The sequence below is a fragment of the Ceratotherium simum genome, chromosome 9 (assembly GCF_057802395.1).
Source record: "Ceratotherium simum simum isolate JZ-2026a chromosome 9, ASM5780239v1, whole genome shotgun sequence".
Classification (NCBI taxonomy): Eukaryota; Metazoa; Chordata; class Mammalia; order Perissodactyla; family Rhinocerotidae; genus Ceratotherium; species Ceratotherium simum.
Window position 1 is genome coordinate 11,061,952 of NC_141908.1, and position 17,913 is coordinate 11,079,864.

Sequence of the window (17,913 nt, forward strand, 5' to 3'; positions counted from 1 at the left end):
GAGCAAGAGCACCACTCCAATGGCTACACACCCAGGCCCAGCACAAAGGGAGTAGGCAAAAATGCCCATCTCCCAGTTTCTCACTGGAAGAGGCTTAACTACAATCTCTCCTACCTGAGGGTCCTGCTTTTAATCAGCCTGCATCTAGGTGCTGAGTGTGATCCTTCTCTTTGGGACACTGACAGGTCTTGGGACACTGACAGGTCTTGGGACACCCTCAACTACCGGGTGCCACTAAGAAAAAAAAAGTGGCTTGGACAATCACAAAGGTTTGAGGGACAACTAGGAGCCTGGGCCAGGCTGACTGACGAGGTTCATCTCCTACACAAGACAACTCTGTCAAGACTGGGAGAGGTGGCTGTTTCATCTAATGTGCAGAAACCAACACAGAGAGTCAAGTACCATGAGAAACAAAGAAATATGTTCCAAACAAAAGAACAAGATAAATCTCCAGAAACAGATCTTAATGAAATGGAGATAAGTGATTTACCTTATAGAGAGTTCAAAATAATGGTCATAAAGATGCTCATCAAGGTTAGGAGAGCAATGCATGAACAAAGGGAGAATTTCAACAGAGAGAGATAAAATATAAAAAAGTATCAAACAGAAACGACAGTGCTGAAGAATACAATACCTGAACTGAAAAATTTAATAGAAGGGTTCAACAGTAGACTAGATCAGGCAAAATAAAGGATCAGTGAACTTGAGGACAGAGCAGTGGAATTCACCCAATCAGAGGAATAAAAGGCAAAAAGAATGAAAAAGGGTAAAGATGGTTTAAGGGACTTATGGGACACTATCAATTGGACCAATATATGCAGCATAGGGGTCTTGGAAGGAAAAGAGAAAGGGGTGGGAAGCTTATTCAAAGAAATAATGGCTAAAAACTTCCCCAACCAAGAAAAGAAACAGACATGTAGATTCAGGAAGCCTGGAGAGTACCAAAGAAGATGAATCCCAAGAGACCCACACAAAGCCATATTATAATTAAATGGTCAAAAATTAAAGACAAGGAGAGAATCTTAAAAGCAGCAAGAGAAAAGCAACTTGTTACATACATGGGAACCCCCATAAGACCATAAGCAGATTTTTCAGCTGAAACTTTGCAGGCCAGAAGGGAATGGGATGATGTATTCAAACTACTGAAAGAAAAAAACTGCCAACCAAGAATACTCTACCCAGCAAAGTTGTCCTTCAGAACTGAAGGAGAGATCAAGAGTTTTCTAGACAACAAAAGCTGAAGAAGTTCATCACCACTAGACCAGCCTTACAAGAAGTGTTAAAGGGAGTTCTCCTGGGCTGGCCCCATGGCTTAGTGGTTAAGTGCACGCGCTCTGCTACTGGTGGCCCAGGTTCGGATCCTGGGTGTGCACCGACGCACCGCTTCTCTGGCCATGCTGAGGCCGCGTCCCACATACAGCAACTAGAAGGATGTGCAACTATGACATACAACTATCTACTGGGGCTTTGGGGGAAAAAAAGGAGGAGGATTGGCAATAGATGTTAGTTCAGAGCCGGTCTTCCTCAGCAAAAAGAGGAGGATTAGCATGGATGTTAGCTCAGGGCTGATCTTCCTCACAAAAAGGAAAAAACAAAAAAGGGGAGTTCTTCAAGCTGAAATGAAAAGACGCTAATTAGAAACAGGAAAACATGAAAGTATAAAACTCATTGGTAAAGTCAAATATATAAATTGAGGGGCTGGCTCTGTGGCTTAGCGTGCACTCCCTACTGGCGACACACCGCTTGTCAGGCCATGCTGAGGCAGCATCCCACACACAGCAACTAGAAGGATGTGCAACTATGACATACAACTATCTACTGGGGCTTTGGGGAGAAAAAGGAGGAGGATTGGCATGGATGTTTGCTCAGGCCTGATCTTCCTCACACACACACACAAAAAAGATGGGTATAAGTCTTTAAAATTTAAAAAAAAACAACAAATATATAAATTGAGAACACTCTAATGTTGTAATGGTGGTGGGTAAATCATAACTCTAGTACGAAGTTTAAAAGAAAAAAGTATTAAAAACAACTCTAACTACAAAATTTGTTAATGGATACACGATGTAAAAAGATGTAAATTGTGACATCAGAAACATAAAATCTAGGAGGGGAAGTGTAAAAGTGTAAAGCCTTTTTATGTGTTAAAAGTTAAGTTGTTATCAGCTTAAAATAGACTTATATATATATAAAAGATGTTTTACACAAGCCCCATGGTAACCACCAAGCAAAAACCTATAGTAGATACACAAAAGATAAGAAGAAAGGAATCAAAAGCATACAACTACAAAATCATCAAATCACAAAGAAAGAGGGCAAGAGAGGAAGAAAGGAACAAAGGAATTACAAAACAATCAGAAAACAATTAACAAAAGGACAATATTAAGTCCATATCTATCAATAATTACTTTAAATATAAATGGAGTAAATTCTTTAATCAAATGACATAAAGTGGCTGAATGAATAAAAAACAAGACCTAACTATGTGCTGCTTACAAGATACTGGCTTCAGCTTTAAGGACACACATAGATTGAAAGTGAAGGAATGGAGAAAAATATTCCACGCAAAAGGAAACCAAAAGAAAGCAGGAGTAGCTACACTTACATCAAACAAAATAGACTTTAAGCCAAAGATCGTAAAAAGAGACATGAAGGTCATTATATAAGGATAAATGGGTCAATTTATCAAGAGGATATAACATTTATTTTATTCACCAACACAAGAGAACCTAAATTTATAAAGCAAATATCAACAGATCTGAAGGGAGAAATAGACAGCAATACAACAGCAGGGGACATCAATACCCCATTTTCAACAATGATAGATCTTCCAGACAGAAAATCAATAAGGGAACATTGGACTTAAACTACGTGTTAGACGAGAAGGACCTAACAGACATATATAGAACATTCCATCCAAAAGCAGCAGAATATGTATTCTTCTCAAGCACACATGAAACATTCTCCAGGATAGATCACATATTAGGTCATAAAATAAGCCTTAATAAATTTAAGAAAATTGCAATAATATCAAGTGTGTTTTCCAAGCACAATAGCATAAAATTAGAAATCAGATTGGAGGTCAAGATGGAAGCATAGGCAGACTCTGAACTCACCTCCTCCCATGGATAACAAATTTACAACTACTCTTGGAAAAATTACCACTGAGAGAGAACTGAAAACTGGATAAAAACAACCCCTGTAACAAGGGACAGTCCTGACTGAGGTGGAAGAGGCAGAAATTCCTTTCTGGAGAGAAAAAAAGCCACCTTCACAAGCTGTGGCGCTTCATGGCCAGCTGGGAGCAATGGGGGGACGTAGGGGATCTGAACAGGGGAGCGTTACTGCTATAAGCATCCTTTGGACTCAGCACAACTGAGACGAGTGTCATAATAACTGGCTTTGCTGGCTACTAACCACAACGGGGAATACCCCCAAAAAGCTATTGGACAAAAGAGAGAAAAGCCAGCTCTTAAAGGGCCCACACACAAATTTATGCATTTCAGAAAGCAACCTAAAATCACCAGAAAGAAAGGTGCACAGTCCTTTGCTGAAAAGAGACTCACCTGATAGGTTCTGGGTGCATCTCAGCGAGAGGTGAGAGCTCTCCAGGGACTGAGACATTGGCAGCATCCATTATTGTGACCTAGTACAGGTGTGCTAACACAGACACTGGCAGATGCCATTGGAGTTCTTCCCCTGGCCTGTTAGCCAGCATCTGCCCCACCCACTAGAGCACCGATTTAATTCAGCTCAGCCAGGGAGGCAGCTGAGGACCCATCAGCAAGCCCTCGGGCAACTTGTGGGCCTGCATAGGCTACGTGCCTGGATCCTCTGCAGCCAGGCGAGTGGGTCTGCCTCTGCAGGGCACGGCGTGTGTGAGGAGCAGGTGGAGTATGTGGGGCCTCTGCAGTGGAGCAACTGGGTCCACTTCAGGGGACCAAGGTGCACGCACAGGGCAGGACTGTGTTGACTGTGTGTGTGGCCCTGTGGGCGGTGGGGCTTGTCAGCTGCAGAAGACTTGTGCTTCTCAAACAGCCACATAGGAGATTGGCCCCACTTTCCAAAGCCTGAAACAACTGGGCGCTCGCATGCCTGAGGCAAGCCCCACTCAGCTGCAATCCTGAGAGAGCTGACAAGAGCCTTACAGGCCAGAGGCCTATAGCAATTGTAAGCCCCTGAGCCTAGCAACCAGCCGTGCTGGGGGCCTACTCACCTAACAGAAAACCTGCAACAGGAGTATGCTATTAGACCTTGTAGCCAAATGTGCTGGGGCTCCCCACATCTGATAAAGTGACTGAGGGGTCCACAGCAGCCACACGCAGCTGAGCATTACAACCAGCTGGCCAGGGGGACAGCCTAGCTTCCCTGGGCACCTGCAGCAAGAACAACTCTGCCACAACAGAAGGACACATGTAGCCCACACAGGGGACACTCCTGGAACATTTGGAACTGGTGACGAGAGGGAAGCACACTGCTGGGCCTCATAAGGTATCTCTTACATAAGGCCACCTCTCCAAGATCAGGAGACATAGCTGATGTACCTAATACACAGATACAAGCACAGAGAAAGAGGCAAAGGAATATGTTCTAAATAAGGGAATAGGACAAAACCCCACAAAAAGAGCTAAATGAAACAGAAATAAACAATTTACCTCACAAAGAGTTCAAACAAAATGTCAAATGGATGCTCACTGATCTTGGGAGAAGAATGGATGAACTCAGTGAGAATGTCAACAAAGAATCAGAAAATATAAAAAAAGAACTAATCAGAAATGAAGAATACAATACTGGAAATGAAAAATTCACCAGAGGAACTCAAAACCAGAGTAGGTGATACAGAAGAAGGGATAAGTGAACTGGACAAAAGACTAGAGGAAATCACCCAAGCTGAACAGATAAAAGAAAAAAGAATTAAAAAGAATGAGACCAGTCTAAGGGACCTCTGGGACAACATCAAGCTCACTAACATTCGTATTACAGATGTCCCAGAAGGAGAAGAGAGAGACAAAGAGGCAGAGAAACTATTTGAAGAAATAATAGCTGAACACTTCCCTAACCTAAGGAAGGAAACAGATATCCAGGTACAGGAAGAACAGAGAGCACCAAACAAGATAAACCCAAAGAGGCCCATACCAAGACACAGTATAATTAAAATGTCAAGAATTAAAGATAAAGAAAGAATCCTAAAAGCCGTAAGAGAAAAGTAACAACTACACACAAAGGAAATCCCATAAAGCTATCAGCTGACTTCTCAGCAGAAACCTTACAGGCTAGAAGGCAGTGGCATGATATATCTAAAATGCTGAAAGGAAAAAATTACAGCCAAGAATACTCTACCTGGCAAGGTTATCAATCAGAATGGAAGGAGAGATAAAGAGCTTCCTATACAAGCAAAAATTAAAGGAGTTCACCACCAAGAAACTAGTCCTACAAGAAATGCTAAAGGGACTTATTTAAGTGGGAAAGAGAAAACCACAAATAGGAATAAGAAAATTATCAAAAAAAAAAAGCTATAAAATCACTGGTAAAGGCAAAAATACAGTAAAGGTAGCAGATCAACCACCTATGAAGATAATATGAAGGTCAAAAGACAAAAGTACTAAAGTTACCTATTTCCATGATAAGAGGGTAACAGATACATATACACAAAAAACGAGGTTAGATATGATATTAAAAACATAAAATGTGGGAGGAGGGGAGAGAAAGAGTAGAGCTTTTAGAAAGAGGTCAAACTAAAGAGACCATCAACTTAATATAGATCACTATACACGTAGCTTATTATATATGAACCCCATGGTAATCACAAACCAGAAACCTATAAAAAATACACAAAAAATTAAGAGAAAGGAACCCAAACATAATACTAAAGAAAGCCATCAGGGGCCAGCCCAGTGGCACAAACGGTTAGGTGTGCGCGCTCTGCTGCGGCAGCCCGGGGTTTGCCGGTTCAAATCCCGGGCGCGCACTGACGCACTGCTTGTTAGGCCATGCTGTGGCGGTGGCCCATGTAGAGTGGAGGAATATGGGCACGAATGTTAGCCCAGGGCCAGCCTTCCTCAGTGGAAAAGAGGAGGATTGGCATTCGATGTTAGCTCAGGGCTGGTCCTCCTTACAAAAAAAAAAAAAAAAAAAAAGAAAGCCATCAAACCACAAGGGAAGAGAGCAAGAGAAGAAAGGAACAGAGAAGAACTACTAAAACACCCAGAAAAAGAAGTAACAAAATGGCAATAAGTACATACTTATCAATAGCTACTTTAAATGTCAATGGACTAAATGCTTCCATCAAAAGGCATAGGGTGGCTGACTGGATAGAAAAACAAGACCCATATATATGCTGCATACAAGAGACACATTTTAGACCTAAAGACACTCACAAACTGAAAATGAAGGGATGGAAAAAGATACTTCATGCAAATGGCAATGAAAAGAAAGCTGAGGTAGCAATATTATATCAAACAAAATAGATTTTAAAACAAAAACTGCAACAAGAGACAAAGAAGGGCACTACATAATGATCAAGGCAACAATCCAACAAGAGGATATAACACTTGTAAATATCTATGCACCCAACACAGAAGCACCTAAATATATAAAGCAATTATTAACAGACATAAGAGGAGAAATAGACAGTAACACAACAGTAGTAGGAGACTTTAACACTCTACTTACACCAATGGATAGATCATCCAAACAGAAGATCGACAAGGAAACATTGGCCTTAAATGACAAATTAGACCAGACAGACTTAGTAGATATATACAGAACATTCCATCCAAAAATGGAAGAAAACACATTCTTTTCAAATGCACATGGAACATTGATCACATATTAGGCCACAAAACAAGTCTCAATAAATTTAAGAAGACTGAAATAATACTAAGCACCTTTTCTGACTACAGTGGTACAAAACTAGAAATCAACTACAGGAAGAAAAGCAGAAAAGCTACGAATGTGTGCAGATTAAACAAAATGTTACTGAACAACGATTGGGTCAATGAAGAAATCAAAGGAGAAATAAAAAAATATCTGGAGACAAATTAAAATGAAAATACAACATGCCAACATTTATGGGATAAGGCTAAAGCAGTTCTAAGAGGGAAGTTTATAGCAATACAGGCCTATCACAACAAACAAGAAAAATCTCAAATAAACAATCTAACAGTGCACCTAAAGGAACTGAAAAAAGAGGAACGAACAAAGCCCGAAATCAGTAGAAGGAAGGAAAAAATAAAAATAAAAGCAGAAATAAATGAAATAGAGACTAAAAAACCAATAGAAAAAATCAATGAAGCCAAGAGCTGGTTCTTTGAAAAGATAAACAAAATTGATAAACCTTTAGCTTGACTCATCAAGAAAAAAAGAAGGAAGGCTCAAATAAATAAAATCAGAAATGAAAGAGGAGGAATTACAACAGAAGCTCAGAAACACAGAAGATTATGAGAATACTATGAAAAGCTATACACCAACAAATTGGATAATCTAGAAGAAATGGATAAATTCTCAGGAATCATACAACCTTCCAAAACTGAATCAAGAAGAAGTAGAGAATTCAAATAGACCAATCACCAGTAAGGAGATCGAAACAGTAATCAAAAACCTCCCCCAAAATAAAAGTCCAGGATCAGACAGCTTCCTTGGTGAACTCTACCAAACATTCAAAGAAGACTTAATACCTATCCTTCTCAAACTCTTCCAAAAAGTTGAAGAGGAGGGGAAGCTTCTTAACTCATTCTATGAACCAACATTACCCCAATACCAAAAACAGAAAAGGACAACACAAAAAAAGAAAATTACAGGTCAATATCACTGATGAACATCGATGCAAAAATCCTCAACAAAATACTAGCAAATCGAATACAACAATACATTAAAAAGATTATACACCATGATCCAATGGGATTTATTCCAGGGATACAGGGATGGTTCAACATCCATAAATCCATCAATGTGATACACCACATTAATAACATGAGGAATAAAAATCATATGATCATCTCAATAGATGCAGAGAAAGCATTTGACAAGATACAGCATCCTTTCATGTTAAACACTCTCAACCAACTGGGTATAGAGGGAATATACCTCAACATAATTAAGGCCATGTATGACAAGTCCACAGCTAACATCACACTCAACGGTGAAGAGCTCAAAGCTTTACCTCTAAGATCGTAAACAAGACAAGGATGCCCACTCTCACCACTTCTATTCAACATAGTATTGGAAGTCCTAGCCAGAGCAATCAGGTAAGAAAAGAAATAAAAGACATTCAAATCAAAAAGGAAGAAGTAAAACTGTCTCTATGTGCAGATGACATGATATTATATATAGAAAACTCTACAGACCCCATCAAAAAAACTGTTAGAATTAATAAACAAATTCAGTAAAGTTGAAGGATACAAAATCAATATAGAAAAATCAGTTGCATTTCCATAAACCAACAATGAACTATCAGAAAGTGAAATTAAGAAAACAATCCCATTTACAATGGCATCAAAAAGAATAAAAACTTAGGCATAAATTTTTTTCCAGTTATATTGAGAAATAATTGACATACATCACTGCATAAGTTTAAGGTGTATAGCATGATGGTTTGATATACATATATTGTGAAATGATTACAGCAATAGGTTTAGTTAACATCCATCATCTCACATAGATACAATAAAAAGAAAAGGAAAAAAATTTCTCCTTGTGATGAGGAATAAATTTAACCAAGGAAGTGAAAGACTTGTATGCTAAAAACTATAAGACCTTGATGAAAAAAACTGAAGAAGACACACATAAATGGAAAGATACTTCATGTTCATGGATTGCAAGAATTAATATTGTTAAAATGCCCATACTACCTAAAGCAATATACAGATTTAATGCAATCTCTATCAGACTTCCAATGGAATTCTTTGCAGAAATAGAACAAAAATCCTGAAATTTGGAACCACAAAAGACTCAAAATAGCTAAAGCAATCAAAGCTGGAGGCATCATGCTTCTTGATTTCAAACTATATTACAAAGCTATAGTAATCAAAACAGTATGGTGTTGGCATAAAAACACTTAGATAAATGGAACAGAATAGAGAGCTCAGAAATAAACTCACGTGTATATGGTCAATTAATTTACAACAAATGAGCCAAGAATATACAACAGGAAAAGGACAGTCTCTTCAATAAAGTGTTGTGAAAACTGGACAGCCACATGCAAAAGAATGAAACTAAACCACTATCTTACACCATACATGAAAATGAACTCAAAATGGATTAAAGACTCGAATGTAAGACCTGACGTAAAACTCCCAGAAGAAAACATAGAGAAAAAGCTCCTTGACATTGGTCTTGGCAATGATTTTCTGGATTTCACACCAAAAGCAAAGGCAATAAAAGCAAAAATAAACAAGTGGGACTATATTAAACTCAAAAGCCTCTGCATAGCAAAGGAAACCATCAGCAAAATGAAAAGGCAACCTATGGAATGGAAGAAAATATTTGCAAACCACATATCCAATAAAGCCTTCATATCCAAAATATACAAGGATCTCATAAAACTCAATAGAAAAAAACGCCACAAATAACCCAATTTAAAAATTGGGCAAAGGACCTGAATAGACATTTTTCCAAAGAAGACATACAAATGGCCAACAGGTACCTGCTCAATATCACTAGTTGTCAGGGAAATGCAAATCACCACAATGAGATATCACCTCACACCTGTTAAAATGGCTATTATCAAAAAGACAAGAGATAACAAATCCTGGTGAGGATATGGAGAAAAGGGAACCCTTGTGCACTGTTAGGAACGTAAACTGGTAAGTCCACTGTGGAAAACAGTATGGAGGTTCCTCAAAACATTAAAAAAATAGAAGTACCATACGATCCAGCAATCCTACTTCTGGGTATATATCCAAAGGAAACGAAATCATTATCTTGATGAGATATCTGTACTTCCATGTTCATTGCAGCATTATTCACAATAGACTAGTTATGGAAAGAACCTAAGTGTCTATCGACAGACGAATGGATAAAGAAATGTGGTATATACATATATATACACACACACACAACAGAATATTACTCAGTCTTACAAAAGAAGGAAATCCTGCCATTTGCAACAAAATGTCTGAACCTGGAGGGCATTATGCTAAGTGAAATAATCCAGCCAGAGAAAGACAAACACTACATGGTGTCAGTTATATGTGGAATCTAGAAGAACAAAAACACCAAACTCATAGAAACAGAGAGTAGAAAAGTGGTTGCCAGGGTTCTGGGGGGTTGGGAAAAGGGAGAGGTTGGGAAAAGGGTAAACACTTTCAGTTATAAGATGAATAAGGTCTGAGTACCTAATGTAAAATATGGTGACAATAGTTGATAACACTGTATTGTATAATTGAAATTTGCTGAGAGAACTTAAGTGTTCTTACTAGAAACAGATAACTATGTCAAGTGATGGATGTGTTAACTCAATGAGGGAATCCTTTCACAACGTATACATACGTCAAATTGTTACATTGTACACTTTAAATATCTTATAATTTTATATGTCAATTATACCTCAATAAATCTGAAAAAACAAATAAAAACAAAACACTGTGGACAGATATTTAAATGCCAAACCTAAACATCAAGAGACAGAAACTGGGAAGCAGAAATCACTTCAGGTGGAGATTTCACTTTCAAAGGTCCTGAGCATCGTCGGCATCTATATCCTTGGGGCATGCAAAGAGACTGTCTACACCACGCTTGAGACAAATTCTTTACACTTTTCACTAAGACTCTGAAGGCTTGGGAAGAAATAGTCTTCCCATTTTATTTGAAATTGAATTAAAAGGTGAATATAAAACCAACGACGTACCAAGCGCCAAAACCAGAATTAGAATAGATGAACTTCTGATTTCAAGTTTTGATGTTGGAAAAAATTTACCTGGACATTATTATAAGTTATCAACATATTACAAATTATCCCAAAGCGTCTTTATTATGAAGTGACTAATTCCAATGTACATTACGTTAGATATGTAAAATTTGTTACTGCTACACATTTGAAAATAACATAATCAAATGTGGTTTATTCTCTTTTATAACTTGAGACCTACTTTCCAAATCCTCTTTGATCTGAGAACTCTTTAGAAATTGGAAACTTGAAATATTGACTCTCCTTACCTGATGTTGGCTCAACAGTAAACGCTTCATGAGACTGAATCAAAGTGATATGAAATTCGAAATCTACAGGGCAACTGCACTGCAAAGGAATAACATAATTTTTGCTGCAAAAAAAAGAAGAAAATATTATTTTTCTTTATACCTAGCTCTTTCGGTATTAAAGAGTAGAGACTTATGTTATGTAATGAACAACCACAATGATGACAACAGTCAACACTGATACAATAATTCCCGGGTGCCAGCCATCCTACGCATTTCCCAGATACTAACTGTTCTGATCCTATGACGTGGTACTATGATTTCCTCACTTACAGAAGAGGAAACTGAGGCACAAGAGAGGGTAAGTGTCCTGCCCAAGGGGGCAGAACCGGGATTTAATGCACGTCAACTGTCCCAAGTGTCCACACTCCAAATACCTCTGTCCTTGCTGCCTCTCGAGTACTGTCAGGTTTATCCTATTGGATACTCACAGTCACAGGGAAAAGGCATCTCTGCCACACAGCAGGCCCCAGAGAACCTAGGACACGCTGAATAAACAGGCCTTACAGAAAGCCTGGGAAGCCCCTGGCCTCTACCAAGCTTGGAACCAGACTGCGTTGAAGAAACCACACTTTGTGCTGTGTTTGAAATATGCTAGAGACTCTTTATTTGGTTAGAAGTCCAACAACCAGTAGAGGACCCAGAGAGGGTCTGTGTATTCAGAAATGCTCTCTCACCCAACACTCTGTGTATTCAGAAATGCTCTCTCACCCAACACAAGACCGACTTCTGAGTAAGTTTGAGGTTGTTGCTTATGGCACCACAGGAGCTGTTGCAGCAGTGGCATTCTGAGAGCCCTGAGCTTCCCCTACCATCCTCTCCTTCCATCAGGCCAAGCCCAGGTCGGCCAGAGTTTGTGGGATGAGTGAGGCCTGGAGAAGCAGAGCTCTCCAGTTGTCATTTGACATCCTATGCAGAGCTGGGGCAGGTTACCCGGGGCTCCTTTCTGCAGCTGGACGTTGAGCTCCTCCTCGAAGTGACTCAGCCATGCTCTCTGTCCCTGACTGTCTGCACCATCTCCCTTCTCGGGGCTGTGCATCTCCTCTCCACCTCATAACACCCACACCCTCACGGCCCATAACGCTCTCCCGCCCAGTGGATGGTCCCTACCTCTTAACCTTTAGGATGAGGACCTCCCTGCCAACTGCCCTTCCCCCTCACATCTCCCAGTTCACACTCCTGGGAGAATGCGATTGTAATCACTTTGAGCAGAGCTGCAGTGGGGCCCATCTGACCTAGTCTGTCTGTGGACATCTCCCATCAGGACTCACTTCCCTACCTGCCCAGCGCCTGTCTACTGGGGAGACTCCCAGGGAGGCTCTAAGTCCTATGAAGGCACAGCTAAGTCTGCTTGCTTCTCCAGCGTAAACTTCAGCAAAATCTGAGTCCCGCACAGACTGAACACTCAACAAATATTTGTTGGAGCAAAGTGAAATAACTCTTTTTCAGTAGCAGTTTTGGGGATATAGTACAATTCAAATGTGGTTTTTTAAAAACTATGCCAAAGCATTTTTATTTGGCTTGATAAATTCATTACCTTTTTAAAATTTCTGAAATATTCCAAATATAAAGAAAAATACAGAGAATAATAAAATAAAGATCCCTTTGTCCACTACCAAGCTCAATCAAATCTTTTGCTTTGAGTAAATCAATGTTTTATTTTTAAAGAAATAAAACATTGCAGAACAGTTGAAACTTCCTGTATACCTCTCCCCCATCCTCTACTCCTTCCTCCCTCCCCAGGGGGGACCCCTACCCTGTATTCACTGTCTATCATTCCCAAGCATTTTTATAATATCACTACATATGTAGGTACCCATAAAATATATAATATTGTATTATATGTTTTCAAATATTGTTCTGAAACTTGCTACTTTTGCTCAACACTATGCTATTGAGATTTATTCATGATGATACATTGATAAATGATTATAAATAAAATGATTCATTCATTTTAACTAGTGATGAGTATTCTATTATATTCCATTATGCTATATCATTCTTATTTATCTACTCTCTTGCTGAAGGGCATTTAGGCTGTTTGAACTTTTTCACCAATGCAATGTGGCAATGACAAGCCTTGTGTGTGACTCCTTATGCATCTGTACCAGAGCTACTCTAGTTAGGTAAAAATATCACCTTTACTAGATACGGCCAAAATGCTCTCCACAGCCCTTTTACCAATTTATACTTCCACTAGCAGCATATAAGAGTTACTGTTGCTTACCAACACGGGATTTTCAGACATTTTAAGTGCTTCCAACCTGACTGGGGTGAAATGGTATCTCATTTGATCTTCATTTTCATTTCTTTGAGGTTGAGCTTCTATTCATACGTACCCATTTGGGTTTGCTCTTCTATGCCTGCACATAGCCTTTGCGTATTTTTCTATTGGGTTGTTCTGTTCTCTTACTAATTTGTAAATTCTAGATATTAATTTTGTCAGTTACATCCATTGATATAAATTCTAGATAAAGGTCATTATACTGAGTAATCTCTTCAGCCTACAGTGAGATGAACACTTCATAGGTTTTTTACCAAACTCATAAAGCCTGTCCTAAATCAGGCTCCACTTGAAGTATCCAGTCCGTTTTAACTCTCTGAGATGCGACCTAGTTCTGAAATACAGAGTTCACAAAGGTCATTATATTTTCAAGGCAATTCAGCCGCAGAGACACTCACTGAACATCAGCTGCTCGACAGCACTGGGCAGATAAAACTAACATTACGAGTTACATACGCCCCTCAAGACGTAGGTAGCCTCGGGTAAGGGTCAATGTGAAGTGTTAAATTGCCCAAACTGCCCAGTCTCTGAAGAACAGGCCAGTGACTCTCATGGCCACATGGGCTGTGAGGCCTTCCGGTCAGTAACCCAAGGGGGCTGCTCAGAGGTGCCCCAGTAAGGTAGAGGCTGCCACTCAGGAATCTTCTGCTAAAAGCTGCATGTTTGCCTTTTCCTGAACTAAAACAAAAAAACTCCTGGGGCTTTTTATATATGCCCAATTTTTAACTAATTTCAGAGCTCTGATAATTCCCATAGAAAAGGTGTCAGGGTATTTGTTTAATGATGATTACATGAAGCCAAATTCCTGATGCATTAGTCAGTCTGGAAGAACAAACAATTCCTTAAGGGCACAAAATTCCAAGTACCTTGATTCAGAAGCAGACACAGCAGTGCAAGTAATACAAATTTCAGTGGAATCACCCAACTTTGCTCTCAATGCTGCTGTTCATATTACGGATGTCAAATTAGTGTGGATGGCCACCATAATCATAAACCAAGGACAGTCCAGATTAATTTGGGTCAAAAGGAATTTTGGCAAATATGAAGTTTAGCTTATTTTTCATATTTGAAGTTTTTCATATTTGAAGAAACAGAATCCCACTAGATTCGGGGGGAACTTAAAAATTCTAAACTAAATTTCCATTGGTAAATACCATTAAAACTGATCTACAATGAAGAAACATGAGTAAATATACATATCTTATGCCTATTAATTCATATCTTATGCCTATTATTCCTCAGACACAAATAGGAGCCTGAATTAGAGTTCTAAAACTTATAGGAAGCAGCCAATTAAAATATTAAAGCAGACAAGAAACTAGTACTTTTGGAAGTAACCATAATGTTTATCCCTGTTACTTTATTATTTAAACATCTTATCAATTACGCTAAGGCTATGTATAAAAATATATTAAGCACTTTAAAAGAATTATCCCCTATTTCGAATAAGATCCAACCCACACCTTTTAAATACTAGACTTATATTATGATCATGTACAAATTGTGCCTATTGGAAGAGTGTATAAATTTGCATTGCAGAAAGTAAATAGAAAATAACTTAATATAAATTCAAATTTCTTTCTCATATCTTCTCTAAGTAAATGCTAGTAGAGGGCCAGACATTACATTAATTTCCAGTTAACTATTATAATGTTTGTTTTTACCTTACCCTGATGTTATTTTTATCATTTACCTTAAAATTTAACATCGTGTTTGTCAAAGGGGTAATCAAGGATTTTTTGAGAAGGAATGATCTTGTGAACTTATTGTAGATAACATAAAATAAAATTTCCTCCCTAATTCAAAAATCTCAATGTCTAGAGAGTAGAATGAGCAAGCCATCCTGTCACAAAAAGGATTTGACTCCTTTTTGGAGAATGAAGGTGAACTGACAATGAGCCTGACAAATGCTAACTTATTATACGATGCTGGGTTCAGACGGCACAATAAATTAACCATTAGCTATTATGCTTGTATAAAATTTGAGGGAAACATCATCAAAATAAAGGGAAGCCTCCCCACAGAGATTAATGGGTTATTTAAACTATAACATAGACTATAACATGTCAATTTAGTAGGACTTTTCCTTTGTCAACTGCTCATTGATACAGAAATCATTTATAGATCAAAAGATGTGAACAGCATTGATGTATCTGTGTGACATTCTTTCTCTTCCAAATGTACAGAAGACTCATGAAAAAATTGAGTCTGAGAGAGCTTTGGGACTACACATTATGACAGTTTTAAAACAAATCTATAAATTCTTCGACACTCCTTCCATTGAGAGGTAGAGTCTATGTCTCCTTCCCTGGAACCTGAGCTCTGTAACTACTTAACTACTAGAATACAGTGGAAATGACGCTGTACCCATGTCTTAAGACCAAGCCTGAAAAACTGGCATCTCCCACTTCTCTTGGGATACATACTGTGGAACCTAGCCACCATGTTGTAAGAAAGCCCAGGCAGCCTGTGGAGAGATCCACATGGAGAGAACAAGGCTCCCAGCCTTCAGCCCAGCTGAGTTCCCAGACGGGAATGTGAATAGCTAGCATGCGAGGGGATCATCTTGAAAGTAGAACTTTCAGTCCCCAGCTGAGCAGCCCCAGCTGACTCTACAGGGAGCAGAGCTGAGCCTTCTCCATCGAGCCATGCCCAAGTTGTAGATCCATGAGCAAAATAAATGATTGTTGTTATTTTAAGCCACCACTTCTAGAGTGGTATGTTACACAGCAATAGAAAAACAAGACCACATAATGTATGATTCTATTTATTTAAAATGTCCAGAATAGGCAAATTTATAGAGACAGAAAGTAAATTAGAGTTTGCCTGAGGCTGGGAAGTCTGGAGGGGGAATGAAGAATGGGTATGGGGTTTCTTTTTGGGGTGATGAAAATGTCCTAACATCGATTGTGGTGATGGTTGCATATAGTAAAAACTATCGAATTGTACACTTTAAATTAGTAAATTTTATGACATGTGAATTATATCTCAACAAAACTATTTTTTTAAAGTATAAATGCCAAGAGAAAGAAGTTCTTCATTCTAGACCTGCAGCGGTACCCTCATCTCAGTCCCTGCCCCGCCCCTCTGTGGAACTGCCATGGGCCAGCTTGTGCACAGTCCCTGACAGGCCATTTTGGGGGCTTCCCACAGCCCCCTCAGCTGTCAGCCCAGTCACTCAGTGTTGGAAGCCCACCTTCACCTTGGCCGCCAGCCTTACCACTCCAAGCCTCTCACTGCAATTTCCCTATGTGTTGTCTACCTTTGTTAAAGTATGAGCCAAACTGGCTGGGTTTCATTTGTGCATTCTTTAGGTAAAGATCTCTTTGGTGATGATGATGATAGCTAACACAGATCACTAACTATATGCTAAGCACTGTTCTTAGTACTGTTAAGTATTAAAAACTTTTAACTATTATTGTTAACTATTAGTAAATTCTATTTTAATTCATTTAATCCTCAGAACAATTCTACGAGGCAGGTACTCTTATGAACTGCATTTTACAGATGAGGATTCTGAGAGGCACAGAGAGGTTGTTATTTTTCACGGTCACACAGCCATCATGAAGAAGAGCCTGGATTGGAATCCAGACAGAATGGCTACAGGGCCTTACGGGTCTATGCTGTTAAACGTGACACTGCATTGCCTTGCTTCCTTTTCAGTTTCTTTTCTGAAAGTCCTCACAGGTCGAGCAGGTAACAAAAATGAGTGGAGGGCTGAGAGATGCGATAGGGAGTGGTGGGGACTGTGGCGAGCTGGCAAAGGCACTGTCCTCTAAAGAGGCAGCTTCTATTCCATCCCAGCTGAACCATTTGTGATCATGCAGAAATGTGGGCCCAGTACTGCTGGATCTTCCTTTTTTTTTTTTTTTTAAAGAAAAGTGGAAATCAAAATTTTTATTGTGAAATCTTTTCATTTTTAAATGTTGGCAGCTAATTCAAATATTTTTTAAAAATAAACTGTATGGGCCACCACCATGTGGACCAAACCAAGCAGGTCAACAGTTTAATTAAATCAGAAGCCAAAAATTGGGGGCCAGCAGCCCAAATTCAGAGTGGGTGAATGAATGAATGAATGAATGATGAAGCAATGACAAGTTGAGAATTAAAAGTAGTAGTTTTCAACAGACAAGATTTGAAGATTGGTGGACCACTTCTTCACTCCCTTCCAACAACCTAAAAATTCCTTAGAAAACTATCCCGGGCTTTAGCTTTCCATAAGGAGGTATAAATGGAAAGAGTGAGGTGAAGGGCTAAGAGGTGAGTAGAAAGAGGCAGTGCCAAAGCTAATGGTGGAGTCAGGTGTCCCATCTCTTAGGAACACAGTGACAAGTGGATGGTGGAGCTGAAGGAGGTGCTGACTGGGAGCTGCCCTCTGGGTGGGGCAGAGCAGGTAGGAAAGATGGGTGAGGTTGGGCACAGAAGCTGCCAAGCAG

At 39.3% G+C, this 17,913-nt stretch overlaps 1 protein-coding gene across 1 annotated transcript in view; it reads right to left on the reverse strand.

The window, feature by feature from the left end:
• Positions 1 to 17,913, reverse strand: part of CFAP221 (cilia and flagella associated protein 221) — a 97,286-nt gene that overhangs the window by 59,947 nt on the left and 19,426 nt on the right. The window contains exon 7 of the mRNA XM_014782470.2: positions 11,155 to 11,258. Coding sequence (XP_014637956.2) covers positions 11,155 to 11,258 — 104 coding nt within the window. The remainder of the gene's footprint in view (positions 1 to 11,154; positions 11,259 to 17,913) is intronic.